Consider the following 24,164-nt stretch of genomic DNA (forward strand, 5'->3'; position numbering starts at 1 on the left):
GAGGGAACTGTGGAGAGAAAAAAGAGGCCGCAGTCTTGCAATCTGCTTCAGATACCAAACCCGTGGGGATGGATTCGGAACACTACATTATTCCAGACAAAGAAACCCACACACATACGATTTTAGAATAGTCATCATTATCTCAGTAAATAGTATGAAAATATCTCAGAGCTAATTCATTATACATTAGCCTCAGGAATAGTCAAACTACAAATAGTCAAACTACAATTCCCATGAGCCCCTGCCAGAGAACGCTGTCAGGGGCTCATGGGAATTGTAGTCCATGGACATCTGGAGGGCCACAGTTTGACTACCCCTGGCCTAAGTGGTTTGTCAAGCTTGTTTTGAAATGACTGACAAAATCAAGCTTCATTTGGACAGTGCAAACAGCTACAGGCTTGGCGGTTCCTGCTTGGCTCTGTATTCACTCTGCATTTCCTGGTTCTCTGTTCCGTGACAAGAACTGATGCCGGATTGGAGGGCAAGTGCTGATCACAGCATGCCGATTTAGATGACATAGCAAACAAATAAAATTTTATCCTGGGTATAAGCTTTCATGCGCATGCAGACTTCTTCAGGTACCAGAGGGTGCATGCGTGCGTGCATGCACACGAAAGGTTATTTGCAGAATTAAACTCTGTTGACCTTAAAGGTGCCCCTAGATTCAAACTTTGTTCTGTTGCTTCAGGCTGATAGGACAGCCCACCTGAATCTACAGCAAGCTACTTAGGCCTAACAGGACATATGTATAGGAAGCTACAGGGACAACGGAAAGGACCGAGGATATAAACCTACAATTCAGTCACAATCCTGCAAACCCTCATTTGTAGACTTGACCAAAGAGATTGTACTGTGAGGATGTATTGTTATTAACCCCTCTTGCCCATCTCCATAATCCCAGTCATTCACGTTCCACCGGCATGCTTTAGAATCGTAACTGCTGTATGTTGCAATTCTGTACAAGTGCAGACAAAAATCACAGAGTTCTGCTTCCTGAGAAGATCAGCTTTGTAGAGCAATTTCGTGGTCCTTCTGGTTACAGACGCACTTGAAAAAGTCCGTACAATGCCTGGTGAAATTTCAGAAGCTGCCCCAGGGTTGCCGAACAAAATCTCCAAAGGTCCAAGGGAAAAGTTAAGAACATAAAAAGGTCAAAATAAGGGGAATGAACAAAAGCCTCTGTGGGATAGAACACAATTTGAAAATGTAGTACTAATATTTTTTGAAATTAAAAACCCAAGGCTGAGAACATAACCTCAATAAAATCAGTGTGCGCATGCATACCAATGCCTCCACTGACCAGACGCCCCAGTCAAGGTAAGTACTTTGTGTCCAGTACCTCAAGGTTGGCCCCTATATGACACTTACTGTGCTTCCCTCGACCAGGGCCTGCTTGTGAAACATTAGAGGCCTCAAACAGTTTTATCTGGCCTTCTGGTCTACAGAACTGCACTAAATTTTAAAATTGTGTTCTATATCCTATAGAGGCTTTAGTTCATTTCCCTTACTTTGCCCTTTTTAGGTGTCTGACTTTGGTTTTGGTCAGGATATTTTCTCCTTTTTGTTTTGGACAGTATGTGAAGGGAAAGGTTTCCAGGTTACCGTTCATGGTCGTTTCCAGTGACAAGGAAGGTAAAGGTAAAGGTATCCCCTGTGCAAGCACCGAGTCATGTCTGACCCTTGGGGTGACGCCCTCTAGCGTTTTCATGGCAGACTCAATACGGGGTGGTTTGCCAGTGCCTTCCCCAGTCATGACCGTTTACCCCCCAGCAAGCTGGGTACTCATTTTACCGACCTCGGAAGGATGGAAGGCTGAGTCAACCTTGAGCCGGCTGCTGGGATTGAACTCCCAGCCTTATGGGCAAAGCTTTCAGACGGCTGCCTTACCACTCTGCGCCACAAGAGGCTCTAGTGACAAGGAAACAGTCAAATAAATTTATGAAAAATGTGACAAACATTTAAGAGCCATAATCTGCAGTGGTTAGAGTGTTAACCTGAGGAAATTTAAACTGAAAATACAGGTTACAGAATTCATGTTATTTCTCACAGATCATCTGAATTGCCTTGGGACAGAATTCCGTTTTTTCACAATGTAGGAATACACATAACCTTAATTGTAGCTAGCCTTAGTTTGGGTTAACCTCAAATACTAAAAGCCTTAAACAGTTCTTGAAAGCCCTTATAAAAATTATACTCTTATTTTACATGAACTGTAGAAAGCTTGAAACAACTAGTGAAAACAGATGTACATCAGAAGAAGTGAAGAGTTAAAAAATGATATCCCTCCCCTTCTGGATGAAACCAATCAAACTTCATCACAACTGTCTCACTGAAGTAAAACCTCTAAGATGGCAATTCTAAGCAGGGTTCCTCAGATCATAGAGTGGGAGGATGGTCCCAGGAACAGTTGTGCTGTAAATTAAAGATTGCACTGTAAATAGGGCCTAGTTGCACACTTCATGTGCTCAGAGGACTCAGATGATCATCAAGGCTCAGAGTCTGGTAAAAGGGGAGGGGCTGTTTTCTTGAGTGGACACGATGACCTACGGGGGGGGGGTGATGACCTTGTTTTCCCTTTCCTCAGGTTCCATGTGTCTTCGGATATGTGACAGAGGACAAGTGGAGCCCAAGAAAGGGATGAACAGAGATACGGCTAGGCCCTAACTTGCTCTGATTAACTTTAACTGGATTGAGATCAATGAGTCCAGACTTCTTTAATAGATGTGCTTGTGTTTCTATTTCTTGAGCCAAAAAAAGATCTACCATCTCTAATGTGAAGAATATCAGAAACAGTTACCCATAATGCTTGAAGGGAGAAATGCTATCATGCAACTTCCCTGGTATTATCGGGTTGGGGGGGGGTGAGCCTAATCTTCTGCAAGCTTCACGGTCAATTTCCCGCATCCTCAACATATCGTCTGTGTGAGGAAATAGCTTTTTAAGCAATATTATGGCTTTTATTTTACAATGATAACACTTCATGGCCTACTCCTGTGCCACATTAATAGAAACAGTAAAGATAAATTGTACTACGGTGACTCATCCTCCGAATATCCTCCTGCAGGTCATGAGGAGAGAAAATTTCAGATCTTTTCTTTTTCATCCAAAGAGCATTTTAAACGCATTTCTTCATCTGATGTTGCAATAAAGATTCACCAGTAAAATCAACAGCATTTTGATTACGAAGAGTCACAGAAGAGAATGATCGAGTTTGTTCTTCTTGAGGGTGCTCCTTTTTCCCTACCTGCAATGCCAGGGCACGATAATACCAGGAAGCGTTGATTTTAGACCAGCCTTTCTCCACTTTTTTACCGCTGAGAAACCTCAGAAGTGGCGCAATTGTGCAGGTTATGGATAGGAGGCATAGCTGTGGACACATCCACCCGGGACCCCTCCCCTTCCTACCCTCTCCAGGCCCATCACTGGACATTTGGGGAGGGGGGGTGTTGACATGACCATATATGGTCATATCACCTGATGTTTAACAAATTAAAATAGATGTAAAAATAATAATTAAATCCCACCCATTCGGGAAACCCTTTCAGACCTGACAAGAAGCCCTGCTTTTGACGTTCCTAACAGCTTAAAGCAGTGGTTCTCAACCTTCCTAATGCCACGACCCTTTAATAATGTTCCTCATGTTGTGGTGACCCCCAACCATAACATTATGCAAGTGTTCTTTCACAGAAATTAAACCGAAACTGACCAATGGCGTGAAGATCCATTGTTCGTGATTGTATATAATTTTCCCCCCCAGGTGTTTGTCAGTTCAGTTCTGCCTCTTGTCCCACCATGCCAATCTTGCTCTTTTCCGCTGCTCCAGACAGATGAACACTCTATCGTGTTCTACCCCGCAAGGCTGTTGTGTGGATGGCGCCCTCCCCTGGCCAAGCTGCTTGCCCTGCTGCGACCCCTGTTCGATCGCCAAAGGGGTCCCGACCCCCAGGTTGAGAACCACTGTCTTTAATGAAAGTCTGTCATGTCATAGCCAACTTACAACAACCCTGTAGTTTTTCAAGGCAAATGATATTTTGAGGTGGTTTGCCACTGTCTGTCTCCATGTGGCAACCTGGACTTCCATGGTGGTCCCCCATCCAAGTACTAACCTGGGCTGACTCTGCTTAATCTCCCGAGATCTGATGAGATCAGGATAGCATGGGTGGCCCAGTGCGGGCCGTAGCTCCCTCTTCCCGCCCCCCCTGCAGTGAAAAGCTCGCCAGGCCATGAGCAAATTGGCCGCCGGCAAGCTTCTTGCTGCGGTGTGGGGGGGGGGGGGGAGGCGCGGCTGCCGGAATGCAGGCGGCGCAAACGCGCATGCGCAGCATGTCCACCACTTGGCAATGGGGCACAACCTCAAAAAGTTTGCGGACCGCTGGGTTAAAGGAAGTCAACAGGCTCTAATGATGGGCCAACTTTTAGGGCTAACTAGGATAACTGCAGGGCACCCAAAATGGCAGCCGTGCCTGTGCTGTGGAGGGAATTCAGAAAGTTCAAAACATCACATTGGCATGACCCACGTAAATTAGACTGGACTTTATCAAGAGGGAGGGGAAATTGTTGTTGTTGTTAGGTGCGAAGTAGTGTCCAACCCATCGCGACCCCATGGACAATGATCCTCCAGGCCTTCCTGTCCTCTACCATTCCCCAGAGTCCATTTAAGTTTGCACCTACTGCTTCAGTGACTCCATCCAGCCACCTCATTCTCTGTCGTCCCCTTCTTCTTTTGCCCTCAATTGCTCCCAGCATTAGGCTCTTCTCCAGGGAGTCCTTCCTTCTCATGTGGTGGCCAGAGTATTTGAGTTTCTTCTTCAGGATCTGGCCTTCTAAGGAGCAGTCAGGGCTGATCTCCTCTAGGACTGACCGGTTTGTTCGCCTTGCAGTCCAAGGGACTCGCAAGAGTCTTCTCCAGCACCAGAGTTCAAAAGCCTCAATTCTTTGACGCTCGGCCTTCCTTATGGTCCAACTTTCACAGACATACATTGCAACTGGGAAGACCATAGCGTTGACTAGATGCATTTTTGAAGTTAGGCATGTTTAATCAGATGCACAGGGGATTGGTACAGTATTTGAGTAAATTAGCAAATCCTTTCACTGAGATTAACCCGGTCAAAGGAAAATATGTTACCTAAAAATATAATTTAGGAAGAGACTTCTTAAGCATCATGGCAAAGGAAACGAGAGATTCGAAATGGCCCATTTGCAGGCTGATTAAGACTTCCCATCTTCTAGACCCGGCTTTCTCAACTTTTTTACCATTGAGAAACCCCTGAAACTTTATTCAGGCTTCAAGAAGCTTCAGAAGCGGCATGACCGTGCAGAATATGGTTGGGAAACAGAACTGTGAACACACCCACCTGGCATCCCTTCCTTTCCCATCAAAACCAAGCCCATCATGGGCCATTTTGGGAGGGGTGAGGTTAACATAGTCATACATGGTCATATCCGGTCATATCCCCCGATCCCATCCAGGGCCATCAAGAAACCCCATGGTTTCATGACACCGTAGTTGAGAGAACCTGTTCTAAACCTTGCCTCAGTTCAAGGACTGCAGCCATTCTACATATTTCACTGCTGCTGTATGCCTCCATTATATCATGTGGTATCACAACCAGAAGAAAACCTGGATTCAAGTGAATTACCTTGTAGTTCCCAGACCTTCAAAGGTTCCATATCATCGGTGCTTTCAACCAAGTATTTCCTCAATTCCGTCAGATTATCTTTTAGGTCTGGGTAGTTCTGTCTATAGATTATAAAATGGGGAAAAGTCAACAAAACCCAGGATGTATTTACGGATGCCAGCCTCCAAATAGACACTGTGGATCCCACAAAATTACAGCTCATCTCCAGAGATTACTTCCCCCAGAGACAATGGATGCTTTGGAGGGTAGACTCTAAGGCATTGTACCCTACTGATGTCCCTATCCTCCCCAGGCTCTATCCCCATCTCCAGGTTTCCCAACCTGGGACAGGAACTCCCATCCTCCCATGCCCCATCAGTGACTTCTGGTATTTGGAAACCCTGCATCTATCAGAAGTTGCAACCAGAGACATTACAAATAGTATTTTAAACACTTTTTCCTAAGCCAGTTGTGGACAATTTTTGGATACCTGCATACTTGGTGTAGCGCTTAATAGTGGCAGCCTCTAATCTAAAGAACCAAGTTTGATTCCCCACTCTTCCATATGCAGTCAGCTGGGTGACCTTGGGCCAGTCACAGTTCTCTCAGAGCTCTCAGCCCCACCTATTTTACAGGAGATCTACTGTAGGGGAGGAGGAAGCCATTCTGAGACTCCTTTGGGTAGTAAGAAAGTGAGGTTCAAAAACTACAGCTCTTCTAGTTATGTAATGGCTGTGAAACAGAATTTCAACAATATTTACTGTTCTTTTAAACATATGTTCTATTAAAAGTCTACTTGCTACCATAGTTTGCCTATCCTAATATTTGAAAGTTATATTATTGTTGACGGACAGCAGCATTTGTATGCTATTGTCAGAGAGGGACTGTAGCTTGGTGGAAGAACCTGTGCTTTGCTGTGCAGGTTCAATCCCTGGCATCTCCAGTTAAAAAGTACTATGGAAACAGGTGATGTGAAAGACCTCTACCAGAGACCCTGGAGAGATGATGCCAATCTGGGAAAGACAATACTAACTGAGATACATCAGTTAGTCCAATTTATAAACTGTGTAAGGGAATGGGATTCAAATTAACTCACTTTAATGTGTCAAAGAGAAATCCTTGGACGTCACTTTCTTTGTTCTCTTCTTCCTCTGTTACATTACTTGCAGCTAAATATGACATGTACAAAAATATATATATTTTAGAATGCATCAGCTTTCCGTAAGTTATTAAAACAACATTTGATTTTCCATTGTAGAGTCTAACTTATACTTTCTAAAACGAGAAGAGGAAAGGAAGAAAAAAAAAACACTAGCCTGCCTTCAAAATAGATGACAAAAGAGTCGATGGGGCTTGGTGTACAATGTTAACGACAAGATATTTTCTATTCCACAAGAGCACCCACATCCCTCCCTCCCCAAATACAGAAGTATATTTCTGTATTGATTCCCAATGCCCATGGCTACCTTTGCCATAGCCCACAAAATGCAATCACAACCAACCGTGTGTGTCAGAAAAAACAAATATCGGGTGAATTACTGACCCAACAAGACATTTTCCATTAACTTCAATGTGGTCATGCAGAAGATTACTGCCTTCAAAATTCTAGACACTGCAGAATATTTTGTGATAATAATGTCTCCAATAACACCAGGCACAGGAAGGGGAAAAATGTACCTTTAGCTTGCGAGTCGTCCACTGCTTTGTATTCTGTGCTTTTTATTGCAAGCTCCACGCCGTACCCAGACAAATACATCTTTTTAGAGCTGGGTTTCTAGCCGAGCACACCGTTTGGAAAAAGAAGAGAAGAGGTTTTAAGAGCCACCATTGTTAAACCGAATACGATTCAACCTTGATGCAGACTAAGTCCTGCTGTAAGAAGCTGGACTTCCATGCAAACATGCAAAAGGCTGGACTGTTAGCGTACACAAGCAGTGAATCGTAACATGAACTTAAAAACTGGGTTCATCTCACCACACCCACCAATTTGCTCTTAAGAGGTCAGACTTGTAGGTGGAATGGGAAGGAAGCCTTAAGGATTTCAGAGGCTGTCACTTAGAGGAGGACAGGGAAATGTTCCTGTTGGCAGCAGAGGCTAACGGGTCTAAATTACAAGCGGAACACTGCTGGCTGTATATTAGGGGGAAATTTTCTGAACTACAGTAAGAGTAGCTCAGCAGTGGAATTAGCTGCCTGAGGTGGTGAATTCCTCCTCATTGGCAGTCTTCGAGCAGTGGCTCAATGAACGCTTGTCAGGGATGCTTTAAGCTGATCCTGCAGTGAGCAGGGGCATGGACTACATGGCCTGTATGGCCCCTTCCAACTATGATTCTCCAAAATGTTTTCTCCTGTGGGAGAGGCCAACAACAGCTCCTCCATATAGCAGGCGCCATATCAGGTCCAATCAATCAATATTTATTCACGGTCATTCAGACCAAAACCCAAATACATGCAGTTAAAACTAAGACAATCCAAAAAGCAGGAAAACTGCCAATACTATAAAAATGTTAAAAGTCTGACATCATAGTCAGTATTTAAAACATACTTTAAGTTACCAGTTTAAAAAAAAATGGCTTTGTACTTATAAGGTTGGATCAGAGAGAATTTTTTGATCCATATACCGAGTACGCAATTTCATGGCGGCGGTGCAAAATTTAGCTGTGCAGAGAGTTATTTGCTTATCTTCGTCTTGAAGCAGTACCTTGATTTTCTCCTTTGTGGAAGATCTCAGGTAAGTGTTCAAAATTGGCTGGATAAAGGTGCGTCTGATAGTGTCATAAATGGGGCAGAACAGAAGCACATGTTCATCTGACTCTATCCATCCGCTGGCACAAGGACAGAGTCTCTGAGCAAGGGGTTTCTTTTGGTAACGCCCCTCCAGCACGGCAGTGGGTAGAGCTGAGCATCTTGCTTGGGCGAAGGCCCTTCTATGGGTGATAAGTTCTAGGTCTGACAGGTATGGAGCTGGAACAAGCGTGTATCGGATCCTATCTGGACACAGAAATTCTGGTGTTTTGGCTAGATCCCTTTGCCGACTGATGTCCTTGACCCTTTGTTTAATTATGGATTTAGCTTGATCTTGCTGTATGAAGGCTAGCTGTTGTTCCATAAAGCCAAGCTGTGATAATTTGCATTTCACAGTTTTTAGCCAAATTGACTGAAAGTTGTCTCTTAAGATCAAAGCAGACAATCGCTTTGGGTCATAGGATTGTAAGCCATATCAGGTCCGCTTTAAACTGCTTAGCCAAAGAGCAGGAAGAGCTGAGCAATGCAAGGGCTGATCCTGACCACACTGTGGGCAGCAGAAGGGTACAGAGCCCTGCTGTGTGATCCAGGAGGCAACCAACAGTCATCTTACTGCACGTGGTTTGGAAACTGCTGTGTTTTCAAACACAGGAACGAATGCCCCTATTCTGATACGAAACTTTCCAACAACTATATACTGTTCTTTAGTTTACATCAGGTCAAAGAGAGGGAAATAGTTGGGGATAGATTGTTCAGATTCTGCTTTGACCCGGGCCAGGGCCTTTTCGGTCCTGGACCCTACCTGGTGGAATGAGCTCCTGGAAGAGCTAAGGGCCCTGCCGGAGTTGCCAGCTTTCCGCAGGGCCTGCAAGATGGAGCTCTTCCGCCAGGCGTATGGTTGAGGCCAGGGCAGTCTCCCGGAAGTCCAACTGAGGATCTCCTCCAATACCAGATTAGATCTGCTCCCACTGTCACTGAAAGTCATCTCGCCCACCAGGCTGAACAAGGGGGAATGGGATCGGAGTTGTGACCATGGCTGCCTTTGTGATGTAATGTCTTTGTGATGCAATCCTAAGATGGGAAGATTTTATTGGGGGTTTTACTGTGTTTTGATGTTTTTATGATGTAAACCGCCGTGAGCCCATTTGGGGAATGGCAGTCTATAAACCAAATAAATAAGTAACCCAGCAACAAACCCTATAGCATTTCTACAGCTTACAGTTTGAAGGGAAAAAAATTAATAGGAAGGCAGAACAAACAGCAAATTATTAAATCCTATTTCTTGAAAAGGGTTTTTTTGGGGGGATGGGGATTGTGCATGAACCATTTTATCAATATCTCTGTGAAAGAAGCAGAAGAAGAGCTGGGTTTCTTCTCATACCCCGGGTTTTCACTTCCTGAAGGCGTCTCAAAGCTGCTTACAAACACCGTTCTCTTCCTCTGTCTGTTATGGGGAGGTAGCTGGAGCTGAGAGAATTCTAAGAGAACTGCTTTGTGATAACAGCCCTAAGAGAACTGGGACTAGGCCAAGGTCACCCAGCTGGTTGCATGTGGAGGGGCAAGGAATTAAACCCAGTTCTCCATAACCACTACACATGCTTTGCATATTGATAGTACATTCCTAAGTATGTTTACTCAGAAGTAAGCCCCAATGAGTTCCATGGAGTTTATTCTCTAGGCCAGTGGACCCCAACTTTTTTTATCACCGGGAACCGGTCAACACTTGACAATATTATTGGGGCCCGGGAGGGTAGTCTTTTGCCGAGGGATGTCATCGCTGCCTGAGCCCCGGCTCCACTTGCTTTCCCGCCACCCGCTGGGGGTCACTGTGCCATGCCAAGGGGGAGCCCCAGCCATGGTGGCCGCTGGAGAGCACCAAAGGTGAGCCTGCGGCAGAGTGGCAGGGCAGCCACTGAGGCAGCAGCCAGGGAGGTGTATGAGGAGTAGCCACGGCCCGGTACCGGCTGACCGGTGGTTGGGGACCACTGCCCTAGGCCACTGGCCTCTCCATTTAAAAGCAGCTCCGGAAAGAAAGCATACTGAGACCCTGAAAAGATGCTACCGGTGTGAATAGCATATAGAGTCAGTGTAGTGCAATAGCTGAAATGATGGGCTAGAAGTGGCAAGACCCACTCATGAAGGTCACCAAAAGTGCCTGGGACAGCCACTCTCTCTCAGCATAGCCCAACTTACAAGGATACCCTGAGGACAGAACAGAGGAGGCATGTAAGCGGCCCTGAACTCTTTGGCAGAAGGACGGAAGTGCCGTTGAATCAGATGAGTCAACGTATAATGTGACACTATAAGAGGTACCTTATCTAAACTTGTCTAAACTAGTGTGAATTGCTGTCACCTTGAGAATGAAATAAAGCAAACGTTAGGAAAATTTCACCTGGGAGATTCTATTCTGGATGCTGTATGGCTGGAAAGAGCAAAGGATTTACACTCAGACTTTTATTGCAACAGGTAGTTGTAATAAGTTAATATGGACTCTCAGAGCATTCTGTCCCAGGTCCAACAGGGTCTGAATTGTATGTTCTATATGTGTGCCAGTCAAGAGTTTTTGTGAACAGCCCACACAGATTTGAGTGCAGAACTAAGACCAGCTTGCAGCCGCAGTTTGGCCTTTCTGTTTGGGGACTGAATGCCACAAATAGAATTAAATCAATTTCACGTAGGAACAAGGGCGATATTTTGAAATCAGGTATGGGCAAACTGTGCCTACACCAGGCGGTGCTGCTTCTTTGCTCAAAATAAATTAGTTTACTACAAACTGGTAGACGCTTGAAGCTTTTAAGTAAAATTAATCAACTTAATGCATTTAATAGCTTTGAACAAAATTAGATGACTCCCCCCCCCCCTTGCAATACACACAACCTGGCTCCCATTACAATGAGGGTGATAGAGGCTTGTAGTCATGGAAACCCAATGCATATTTTTGGATGCCTACCCTCTAATGCCTAATGTCCTTTTTGATAATACAGGCAGCAAAGAATGTTTGCTGTTTCTCTTGGCTACGTAGACTTGGCACGGATAGAACTGCCTGGATCTTAGTACTCTGCTCCCCTAAGACCTAAATCTTCTTCCCGCATATTAAGTTTGATCTGTCTATGCCTGGAGGATGGCATTAAGCTTGCTGCATGGTAGAACACAGGTGAAACTGGCCTCAACCAGGCTTGGTGGAACCATTGCCAGATGACAGGACCCTGCAGGACCTTGATCAGTTCCACCAGGCCCGTAAGACAGAGCTGTTTCGCCAGACCTACGGTTGGGATCAGAATTAACATCGAGAAGATGCCAGCTTCCCTGTTTGAAAGTCTACCTGTAGCCAACACCTTAAGTCAGGGGTAGTCAAACTGCGGCCCTCCAGATGTCCATGGACTACAATTCCCAGAAGCCCCTGCCAGCATTCGCTGGCAGGGGCTCCTGGGAATTGTAGTCCATGGACATCTGGAGGGCCGCAGTTTGACTACCCCTGCCTTAAGTACTCACTCCAAATGCAGAAATCCATCTTAATACTTAACACTGTTCTAGCGTTCAACAGTATGATTTGTTCTACTGTTATTACTATGGCTACTAATTTCTCTGTACTGTTCTGTTCTGCTGTTTCACGTAGACCGCCCTGAGCCTCAGGGGAGGGCAGTATATAAATGTAATAAAGAACAAAATAAATGTAGGAAGAGGTGGCCATAGGTTTTTGCAACTGGATTACCTGAATCTTAATCCTGTTTGTAAGCCATCCTGAGTCCTTCTGGGGAATGACAGGATAAAAGTCTAAAATTTTATGTTGAAATGCTGTTTTAGTTGGCATGTTAAATCATGATGGTTATCCGTTATATTGTTACTAGGTGCAAAGCCCATTCATAAGAACTGGCTTTGAAAGGGCTTCCCTCCTGCTGCCGCCACCACTTCTCCGTGGTGCGGCAAGCACGGGCGCGCTTGGTGGGCTGCGTGGAAGCGATTTCCCCCCCCCCTTGAAGTGACGGGTGTGCTTGACGGGTCGCGGGGAAGTGATATTTCCCCCCTCCCCCCCCCGGCAGCTTCCCTGCAACGCGGTTGGCAGGCCGTGGGGAAGGGCTGTCTTCACCCCCCCGCTGTGGCCGATTACCTGGAGCCCAAGCGGCAGAGACTCACAGACATGCTGGCTCCAGCAGCCAGGCGCATCTGTGAGGTGAACTGAGAACGCTCATTGAGGGAGGGTGGGAGCTGAAAGGACAGGGCCAATCAGTGTGCGGCCAGCGATCCTGATTGACCTTATTCTAACTCAGACAGCCAGACTCGCTCCTCCCTGAGGCCGGTTACATAAATATAATAAGGAGGAACCATGGACAAAGATATGTTCTATGTAAATGTTCTACAATGTTTTATGTAAACTGCCCAGAGCTGTATGGAAGGGCAGTATAAAAATCTAAATAAACAAAAAATAAAATAGAAATCCCAACAAGGGTACTCATAAATCACCTGGTGACCTGAAGGCAACTTCCCCTGCTAGTTTGCAACCTTAGTGGGCCTACTGTGTATGTGGAGTGGAAGCTCCAGATTTCTATCAGTCGCTCTCAACCTGGGGGTCGGGACCCCTTTGGGGGTCGAACGACCCTTTCACAGGGGTTGCAGCAGGGCAAGTAGCTTGGCCTGGGAGGGTCATCCACACAACAGCCTTGCAGGGTAGATTGAGATAGAGCATTCGTCTGTCTGGAGCAGTGGAAAAGAGTGAGATCGGCATGGTGGGACAAGAGGCAGAACTGAACTGAGAAACCCCGGAAAAAAACCAATTAATATACAATCATGACCAATGGATCTTCACACCATTGATCAGTTTTGATTTAATTTCATGGCTGGGGGGTCACCACAACACGAGGAACTGTAGTAAAGGGTCGCGGCAGTAGGAAGGTTGAGAACCATTGCTCTGGAACAGTGGTCCCCAACCTTTTTATCACCGGGGACCAGTCAACGCTTGACAATTTTACTGAGGCCCATACTAGTCTTTTGCTGAGGGACGTCACCACCACCTGAGTCCCTGCTCCACTTGCTTTCCCGCCGTCCGCTGGGGGGTGCTGCCAGCAGCAGCTGCACAGTGCCACGCTGAGGGGGAGCCCTACCCACGGTGGCCACCGGAGAGCACCAAAGGGCAGGGCAGCCCCCGAGACAGCAGCCGGGAAGGAGTACAAGGAGTCGCGGACCGGTACCAACTGATCCGCAGACCGGCCCCGGTCCCCGGACTGGGGGTTGGGGACCACTGCTCTGGAACATGTTTTCTTTGACTGTATGCTGTACCATAGGATCAGAGAGGTTCTTACTAATCCCATCCTGGTTTCTTATCCTGGCTGAATGACCCTTTCATCAATCGTGTTAGCTGACAAAAATCAGAGGCTGACATGGAAGGTTGCCAAGTACGGATGGATGGCCTAATTTAATTAATCTTAACCATTTTGCAATGCTTCGTATTCATTTTAATGCCGTGTTAACTTTAATCTTGTTAATCCAGATTTTTTTGTATGGCTGAATTTTCAAATATTGTGGCTGTTAATAAACCATAATAAACTGATTGATTAATTCAGAGGATTGCTTTTGGTAGCATCTGTTTGCACTGCTGCAAACATCTATTAGTGCTCATCATGTTCCTTCACAATAGGAGGGTACAAAACTCTTTCCAAGCCCAGTTGCAGCCCACAGTTAGCATTGATCATGCTCAGTGCCGATACAGAAGTCCTCAATCAGGAATATTCTTTGTGTCCCACAGTGCCCCCCTTTTGTGTTTAAGTGTGACCTAAAAGATTGGGGGAGGGGTGAACATAATATGCAACAATAAAGCACACTGGGAAAAAAAAATCAGAAAGAAGTGTAGAGAAACTTAACTTTAAATGACAAATAGTTATATAACTTCCCATACACACCTACCTGGACAAAATGACGGAGAACGTAAATGATTTCCTCCTTTTGTGCTTTTTCGGACAAAACGTTGTGAAATTTGGCAAAGTCTTTTGTGCCCATTTCAGCATAAAGAATCACCACTGGGCCCGTTTCACTGAGCGTGGGGAACTTGTGATCTCCTTTGAACAGATATGGCTTGGGCCTTGGATTAAGAACAAATAATTTTTTTCAGCTCAGAGTGAATGACGCTCGAATGAGTGTTGCAGAAGAAGAAAGAGGCTTTACTGTATTTCCTGGTCATTGAACAATTGGGGGGGAAAAACACTTAAATGCAAGGAAAGAACATCGCAATTGCTGTACCTTGTTGCAAAAAGGGCTGAACTCCAGTTTCAGACTACAGATGAGACTTGGCATTTGCCACACAGCAATTTTGGGAAGGCAGGAATAAAAGCTACATGGCTGCAAGCAAAAAGCACTAAAAGCTACTTTATTTTTATTGTCCAGTAACATGCAGTCTTATTTAATACTGTGTGTTACAGTTATTGGGTTGAACGCAATGCCACCAGTACATGAGCAATTCAAGCTCCAGTAACTACAAGTGCAATTCTAAATGCAGTTATACCCTTCTAGGTCCATTGAAATCAACACACTCAGAAGAGAACCACTGTGTAAATGGCTCTTAGGATCGATCTAGGGATGCCACCTCCAGGTGGAACCAGGGGATCTCCTGGAATTATAGGTCCCCTGGAGGAAATGGATGCTTTGGAGGGTGGGCACTGTGGCATTGTAACCTACTGAGGTCCTAGTTCTCCCTGGTCTCCAACCTCAAATCCCTATGAGTTTCCCAACCTGGATCTGACCACCCTACCTCCCCATCCGCAACCAGTGGTTGGGGGGGGGGGGCAGGACACCCAACAGGTTACCCAACATTGAGTCTTTGTTTCCAAATCTCATGCAACAATAGGACTTCTCATCTCGCCCTGCAAGTCCTGAGATCTGAACACTCAGAGAACAGTCTGGTCTGTAGCAGAGTGATGCCCAGATCAAAGCACCAGTGGACCCTGATATGAGCGCCTAGAAATGAGCTCGCCTTCAACGCAGCTCACTTAGAAGCCATTATTATTATTCAATTTATTTCCCGCTGCTCCCGGCGGGTTACAAAATAAAAACCCCACAAAAAATACAAATTATGATATCCCCATTAAAAAATACCCCCAGCAGCAACTATCTCCAAACTCCACAGCCGCTGCCTTCCAATGCACCACAGGGGACTCCAAATGCCGGCAATCCACCAGCAGTGATGGTTGTCTCAGTGGCGATCTCTTCTGGGGGGGAGGGGATCTGATCTTGCATGCCATGGCCTCAACCATAGACCTGGCGGAAGAGCTCCGTCTTGGAGGCCCTGCAGAACGCCACAGGGCCCTGAGCTCTTCTGGGAGCTCATTCCACCAGGTTGGGGCCAGGAATGGAAAAGCCCTGGCCCTGGTTCAGGCCAGGCGAGCTGCTGGGGGCCAACATCAACAAATTACTACCTACACAGCATAAAGCCCTGTGGGGAACATAGGGCAATGTCCTTCAGATATGTGGGTCCCAGACCGCGAGGGGCCTTGAAGGTCAAAACCAAAACCTTGAACCTGATCCAGGCTACAACAGGTAACCAATGCAGCTGCCTCAGCATTGGCTGGATATGGGCCTTCCAAGGTGTCCCAGTGAGGGCCCTAGCAGCCACATTTTGCACCAGCTGCAATTTCCGGGTCAGGGACAAGGGCAGGCCTGCAGACAGTGATTTACAGAACTCAGTTCTGGAGGTGACCGTCACGTGGATCACCATGGCTAGGTGCTCAGAAGACAGGTAGGGCACCAGCAGCCTTGCCTGATGGAGATGATAAAATGCCTGGTGGGCTACCTTCATTACCTGCACCTCCATAGACAGCGAGGTATTCATTGTCACCCCCGAAATTTCTGGCCCGAGGCACAGTATTCAGTTACATCCCGGCCAGAGTGGGTAAGCAAACTTCCTGTACCATCTCCTTTCACAGCCATATGACCTCCATCTTCTGGCTCGCTCCTTGGGATGCGACAATGGACAATGGCCCATACCCATTTCCATCCCAGGAAGTGAGCCAGAAGATGTGTTCCACATCAAAAAAGAGGAACTCGCTCCCGCCCCCCGCCCATAACATGCAAACATCTGTACGTGCACACAGCTTCAAGTGCCTCACCCCCCTACCCCAGCTACACATTTCCCAATTGCTTGCTTACTTATGTGCAGGTTTATAAAGGGTAAAGGAAATCTTCCTCATCTTTAGTAGCCTCACCCATGATTCCTCAAGGGTTCCCTCCTCTTGAATAGTAAACTGGCTGGCTTCTGAGCATATCACAAGAAGCAAGACCAGGCTACCCACAGATAAAATGTAGAATTCTTTACGTACTTGGGGGTCTCCCCAGTATACAGGAAAATGCAACCACCAACATTATCAAAAAGGGGAAAAATCTGCAAAACGGCCTCCTGAGGGCTATATATGCTAAAGAAAGAGGAATGGAGATTTGAGAGATGAGTCTAAATTAAGGGGAATATTTATTTATCATATGGCATGTGTGTCGTAGAGCCAGGGGATCCAAGGATCATCTGGCAGCCAGTCAAGAGATGTTTGGAGGTCATTTGCCACTGCCTCCCTCCATGTCATGACCCTTAGTGTTCCTTGGGGGAATTCCATCCAAATACTAGCCGGGGATTTGGCTTAGCTTCTGAGACCCAATGAGATTGGGCTTGCCTGGGCTATCCATATCAAAGGGGATTTGCTTGAACAGAGGCAGCTTGGTGTAGTGGTTAGGAGTGCGGACTTCTATAATCTGGCATGCCGGGTTCGTTTCTGCACTCCCCCACATGCAACCAGCTGGGTGACCTTGGGCTTATCATGGCACTGATAAAACTGTTCTGACCGAGCAGTAATATCAGGGCTCTCTCAGCCTCACCTTCCTCACAGGGTGTCTGTTGTGGGGAGAGGAAAGGGAAGGCGACTTTAAGACTCCTTTGGGTAGTGAAAAGCAGCATATAAGAACCAGCTCTTCTTTTTCAGTAATATCAGGACTCTCTCAGCCTCACCTCCCTCACAGGGTGTCTGTTGTGGGAAGAGGAAAGGGAAGGAGACTGTAAGCAGCTTTGAGACTCCTTCGAGTAGAGAAAAGCGGCATATAAGAACCAGCTCGTCTTCAGAAACTGGGGGAGACTTTCAAGGACTGGAATGGGAATTCCACACTGTAACCCCCACAAAGTTATGTCTTATTCGTTGCTACCTTATTCCATTTAATTTCTGATGCCAGTTAAAGAATTCTTTGAAAATTGCAATTAGTGACTTTGATTTTGTATAAAATATATCCAGTTATTTGTAGGCATTTCGAAACCTTTATTTGAGAATCTCTCTCTCTTTTTTCAAACACTACCTGTGATGCTTGGGTGTCAAACCAATATGCATTGTGCTCATGGTGCTACAGGAGGGAAATTATAATCACCAAACAGGCACCATTGGTAAAGTGGGTAAACCAGACAGTAAAAGTCCCTGTAGCAGATTTCCTGGGAGGCTAGTCACCACCTTACATAGGATGTTTCCATTCTCCTGTTGCAATTTCAATTTCCTGCCAATCTCCACTGCACCAAGGTCCCCAAGTGAGAACCCACCCAAGCTTGGAATGCTCCCATGAAAGAGGAGATGGTTTCTTTTAAAAAAGTGAACAAGAACATCCACACGACCCAAGATAAATAGTAGCACTTCTGCTAAACCAGACCTCAAAACCCAACCTTCTCTGTTTAAATCCCCTCCACCTAACATCTGTCAATTCTTAACTTTATCAGTGCATTCCCATTCCTGGATTCAGAGCATTACTCCCATTAGCTGTTTTGTTGCTAGGGGACCTTCCTTGGCTCTACCTAACCCACTCAACTTCCTGTCCCCTACCTGCATTGAGCCCCCTGGGGCAGCTCCTTTTCATCGCTCAGTCACATATCAAGGGATCTGAGCAAAAATCTCCAATGTCACATGGAGCTTGATCCTTACTGTCAATGTTTAAAAGATGCTGAACCCAAAAAAAGTCAAGTTAAGGTAAATGCCTACATCAAAGTTGAAGCATACAGAGAACCAGAGAGCAGTGCAGATTAAAGAGGGTCCCATAAGGGGATTCTGCAGCTGATAAGAGATCAGAGAATTTTCACCTTGCTTGACTGCTTTGAAGTTTCCTTGGGGAAGGGAGGGGGGGGGGACAGCAAAGCAGGAAAAATTTATCTCCTTCACTATTTTGTTCGACCAGTGCTCACTTAATGTCCTGCTAAAACAACATTTAAGTTATCCGTTATTTTTAACACCCATCCACCAACCAAACCCCACCCCCAATCTTATTTGAAGAATAAATATGTTGTGAGAAAGCAGCCCCACACAACTCCACAACAGAGCTTCACACTCCTTGGCAGAAGTGACGGGTGCCATTACACCCGGCTGTTTCTTCTGTATATATTTTAAATAATGTACTTTTTCTTTTGCAAATGCAGTTGCAGGGATTGCCTTACCAAAGAGGGAAATTACATGAGGACAGGAATGGAGGCTTAAACTCCCCTGCTGATTTCTCACTGGAAAAAGCCACCTCTGAGATTGCTTTTACTCCTGCTGGGGAGAACTTACGGGCACCATTTTCCTGCATGATTAAACAATCTCTGCAACTGTCCCCCCAAAGAAGTGGGGAATTGTCTGAAACTCTTCTGGAAGAAACGGTCCTAAGTAGCTGTGCTTGGAGAACACTGACCCTTCGGTGTCAAAGGAGTTCATTTGATTAGACGGAGATGGCGGAAGCAGCAGGTCAGGAGAAGAGTGGCAGAAATTCTTTAAAATAGCCAGTGTCTTTGCAAGGATTGCCTCTGAGTAACCCCAAAAACTACACAAAAGTCAAATCTGTTTTCCCAGGAGTGCAGCAAAGTGAATGAATATTTTGTGGGCTTAAATGCATGGCTATAATAGCAGGTCGCAGGTCTCCATTGATTCAGCCTAGAGAAATGGAGCATCTGGACATTTACCAATAGTTGCCATTGAAGACAAGGTTATCAGCCTCTAGGTGGAGCCAGGAGATCTCCCAGAATCAGAACTGATCTCCAAAGGGAAGAAATCAGTTCCCCTGGAGAAAACGGCTGCATGGAGGGCAGATCCTTTGGCATTGATGATGATGTAATCTGTTCAGCCATGTCCAACCCTTGGCTATTCTATAGGAAAGTCTTTGTCATGCAGTCTCTGACTGCTTCTTTCAGTTGGTTCATGGCCATCCCTGTATCGGCTTTGATTGTGTCGAGCCAGCGGATCCTTTGGCAAAAACATTTCCTTTTGCCGCTGACCATGTCAAGCGTTAATGATTTTTCTGGCGAGTTTGATCGCATGATGTGTCCAAAGTAAGTGAGCTTCAGCTGCAATATCTTCCCTTCTAATGACACAGTTGGTTTGCTCCTCTATTATGCCCGGCTAAACTACCTTCGGTCCCCACGAGGGTCCTTGCTGCAAATCTCCAGGTATTTCCCACCGCAGAGCCGGCAACCACATAAGAGATGGGAAGGCCCCATTGATCCAGAAAGAAACAGCTGGGTTATGATACTGTGTAACAATACTAAGATCTCAAAATGCTGCCCGTGACTGATGCATATCACAGCATTTCACACAGAGGTTTCTTTGACCAAACTTTGATTGAGTGCTCTGACGCACTTCGGCAAGCATCAATGGCTGAGGCAGCCAGTGCCGCGGCATGGAGGGGCAGCACTGGCGGCACGCCAGCCAACACCTCTGTGCCTGCATGCGGGTGCCGGCTAGTGGGTGGCCCCTCCGTGCCCCGGCGCTGGCTGCCTCGGCCATTGGTACTTGGCGAAGTGGCTGAAGCATGCCGGAGCACTAGACCAAACCAAACCAACTAGACCAAACCAAACATAAGCATGCACTTTCCAGATGTTTAAAGCCTATATATTGCAGTATCACATGTTCTTTCTAATAAGAAAAAATACACCAGGCAACAAAGCCCATTGCATTTACCTTGCAGCAGCCTTCGTCAGAAACTTCTTAATTTCATTAGCCTTACAGGTGCTCTTCCCATGGATAACCACAAACGCGGCACAGCCCTTCGGCGGAGGCTCATCAGCTGCAATCTAATATTTCAACAATTACACTCAACCCGGCTGGCTTAATTCCACGGCATCCTTAGAGTAATGCACCTTCCTTTGATTAAAATAACTCCTCAGCTGCTATCGCATTGTGTGTCTAAGTGCAGAGTACGTGAGGAGAAAATGAGATTAAAACCCTAAAAGTGACAGCGTGTTTTATCACGCTGGAACTCTAACACGCTAGGCATTTCAGGACTCCAACCTTGTTTGTTTGTTTGTTTGTTATATTGATTACCTACTCCCGGAACCGGCCCGTGGTGGGGGGCAGTTTTCCGTATCAAAACCCCATTAAAAACTTACATGAATATAAAACCAGAAACCAGAACATGTCAGTGTAACTCCCATCCCCCCAATAAAGCATCCACGAGAGGAAGTGGGAAGAGGGGACTATAGCTGACACATGGCCGATTACCCTGCCTGGACGGGGTACAACTGACATCTGCACCCTTGGTCAGGAATTTGGGCATGATCCTTGATGCCTCACTATCCATGGAGGCTCAAGATCACGAAGGTAGCCCAGGCGGCATTTTTTCATTTGCACCAGGTACAGCTACTAGTGCTCTACCTGTCCTCAGAGTTCCTTGCCACAGTGATCCATGCAACAGTCACTTCCAGGTTGGACTTCTGTAACTCGTTCTATGCAGGCCTACCCTTGTCCTTGAGCTGGTACAGAATGCAGCTGCATAGGTCCTCATTAATTCATCTTGGAGGACCCCATGGCCAGCCACAGCTGAGGCAACCGCATTGGTTGCCAGTCTGTTTCTGGACCAAGTTCAAGATTCTGGTTTTGATCTTCAAGGCTATACACAACTTGGGTCCTACTTACCTAAGGGACCGCTTACCTCCTTATGCCCACCGCACTGCAGGGCACTTTGCTCTGCAAGTACAGATTTGCTGATGGTCCCAGGCCCCTGGGAAGCATGCTTGGCCTTGACCAGTGCCTGGGCCTTTTCGGTCCTGGCTCCTACCTGGTGAAATGACCTCCCAGAAGATAAATACCAGGGAAATTGGAACCTGCCCCCCAGTTGCCATGCTTAGGTACTAGACTGGTGGGAACTGCCCTGAAGTGTTTCCATCCTCAGCTGTTCCAACATCTGATTCAATAGCAGAGGTCAAGGTGAATTAAATTTGTTACCACCATCTTGGGATTTGAGCAATATTAGGATGTTTTATTAGGGTTGTTGTTTTATGAATTGTGATTATACTGTTTTATTATACATGTTGTAAACCACCATGAGCCAGAATTTCTGAGAATGGCGGTATATAAATCAAATTATAAATATAAAATAAAAATTGTTTTCTGGGGGATTGGTTTTAATAGCTTTAAAATGGTATTTAGATTATGTATGTTAACCGATTTTGTGAATAAATAACTAGTTGACCACAGTGTAAAATAGGTTGCTGAACCAGAGAGACCACTGCTTTGATCCAGCATGGCTCTTCTTATATCTACAAATATTTGGGGAAACATTTGCATTCCCTGTTACTTTGCATGGCAATGTACCACAGAGCATAGATAGTGTTACATTGCCAAGCTACAAATATGCCTGTTATGCAATCCATGCTCATTAAGATCTACCTGAATTATGGCATTAATGTACTTTAGACATGTCCGTATCTCAACAGCTTTGCTGCATAACTCTTCCTGCCAAGCTGGGTGAGCTGGTGCAATTTTACATCCTTTCTACCTCTGTTGAGTAATAACTATCCATAAATTAAAGGAAAGACATAGACTCTCTAGAGTGATTAGGTGTAGCATTACAGAAAACTGCAAAATTTCTTTGCAAAAAATTGCAAAGACAAGAAACACCTCATTTTTACATGCTTATATTATGGACCACCAATTATCCCATCTACTTGCACGACCAAACACACAGCAAAAGGGTTCAGGCAAAGAGAGGCAGATCCTAGGAGACTCCTTGAAAACCACAAAGTCCAAGACATTGGGTCAGACTGAATGAACATGAACAGAATGAGTTCACGGAATGGATCTCTTTCTCTTCCTGATGCAGCCTCCTGGCCTGCCCTCCAGAAAGCCACACTTGATGGTTGAGGATCGCTTGAGACCAAAGGAGGCTTCAACCAAGAATGGGTAACTGGCAGAAACTATTCTCTTCCCATGTGTGAGCTCCTTTTTCATTTGTGGAAGAACCACCAAAGGCAGGAGTTTATTTCTATTGGTTTTTCTTTCAAACCCTTGGCCCTCCTGAGCAGCTTTTAAGAGGCTCCTGGTGCTGCAGGGGTAAAGGAGAAGAGACTGTACCAGTCACAGTTCTTTGATGTGAGACCAAGCATGAGCTCTTCGCCATGAGAAAAAAGGATTTTAGTCCATAGGAGAGCTATCTTATGAGAGAGGGAAATCTCAAGATGTTCTTCCATGCTTCTGGGAATTGCTATTGAACATCTGAATATTTCTGCTAGCACTTGTGTTTTGTAGAACACTTAAAAATCCTTCTTTTCACTTGTAATTTTTTTAATGCAACCCCCAGCAATAAAAAAAGCAATCTATTCTAAATTTGAAGGGTATGTTACAGTATAAGTTTAAACCAGTCAACAAACAGAAGTATATCGGACCAATCTCTGACTTCACAGTGTAGGACTTTCACACTTTCACACATTCAATCCCCTGAAATTTTGTTCCTGGGGGCCAATGGACTGCGAATCAATGACACCCAATTATTCTTCTCATTATCATCACCCTATTGGGCCACATGGCTGCCAATCAAACTAGCCTCTTACAAAAGGTAGTGTTGCTGCTCCAGACATTTACCAAGAGGTACAACATAGGGCAACTTTACATTGCTAAGCTGGTTTTCTCCTCAGGGCAAGCCGTAGCTTTAGAGCAGGGGTAGTCAAACTGCGGCCCTCCAGATGTCCATGGACTACAATTCCCAGGAGCCCCCTGCCAGCATTCGCTGGCAGGGGGCTCCTGGGAATTGTAGTCCATGGACATCTGGAGGGCCGCAGTTTGACTACCCCTGCTTTAGAGTGTGACCAAGCAGCCATGGATTTTTTTCGGACTACATCAAAACGTTTTGTGAACACCCATCCATACCCCATGCTTTTGCATAAAAAGGACTTGCTGCTTGAAGACTCTGCAGCAGGGGTGGGCAAACTGTGGCCCTCCAGATGTCCATAGACTACAATGCCCATGAGCCCCTACCAGCATTTGCTGGCAGGGGCTCATGGGAATTGCAGTCCATGGACACCTGGAGGGCCACAGTTTGCCCACCCCTGCTCTATAGGAACAGATACTATTTAGAGTGGCCTGTACATAAGGCAGTGGCATATGAAGTAGCTGCCAATTAGCTTGCAAATGGTGGCCCATCCCGTGGATATCTTTCATACCTAAACCCATGGTATACTCCACCCAGGTTTACACACCTGCTGAAACATCTGAACAGTTGGGGAATGTGCTCGTAAAGCGAGAGAAAATTTCAGCAGGTTGATCTGTACGTTTGACAGGAACTGGCCAGCTTTCTTCAAGATCAAGTCGTAATAATTCTTTTCAGAAACTGTATGTAAAGAAATGAGAAATACAAGCAGATGTTAATATTTGGCCACAATGGTGAACAAATGAAGATAACACAGTCTTGGATACTAAAAACCACTGAAGCACAGGAAGATGAAACATTTTGAGCTACCCACTCTAGAAATAAGTTATCAGTACAGCACCAAATGCAGATCAGAGGAGGATTGTACTGACTGACAAACATCCCTAAAGCATAAGATGTGCTTAAGTTTTG

General features: G+C 45.8%; 1 protein-coding gene across 2 annotated transcripts in view; it reads right to left on the reverse strand.

The window, feature by feature from the left end:
• Window positions 1-24,164, reverse strand: part of UGGT2 (UDP-glucose glycoprotein glucosyltransferase 2) — a 135,634-nt gene that overhangs the window by 100,921 nt on the left and 10,549 nt on the right. For both annotated transcript variants that reach the window (XM_077343895.1, XM_077343894.1), the window contains exons 3-8: window positions 23,803-23,933; window positions 20,291-20,403; window positions 14,262-14,436; window positions 7,296-7,392; window positions 6,715-6,787; window positions 5,640-5,740 (exon numbers count right to left, since the gene is read on the reverse strand). In XM_077343895.1, the coding sequence (XP_077200010.1) occupies window positions 5,640-5,740; window positions 6,715-6,787; window positions 7,296-7,392; window positions 14,262-14,436; window positions 20,291-20,403; window positions 23,803-23,933 (690 nt within the window). The remainder of the gene's footprint in view (window positions 1-5,639; window positions 5,741-6,714; window positions 6,788-7,295; window positions 7,393-14,261; window positions 14,437-20,290; window positions 20,404-23,802; window positions 23,934-24,164) is intronic.

Source organism: Paroedura picta, chromosome 6 (genome assembly GCF_049243985.1).
Source record: "Paroedura picta isolate Pp20150507F chromosome 6, Ppicta_v3.0, whole genome shotgun sequence".
Taxonomy (NCBI): Eukaryota; Metazoa; Chordata; class Lepidosauria; order Squamata; family Gekkonidae; genus Paroedura; species Paroedura picta.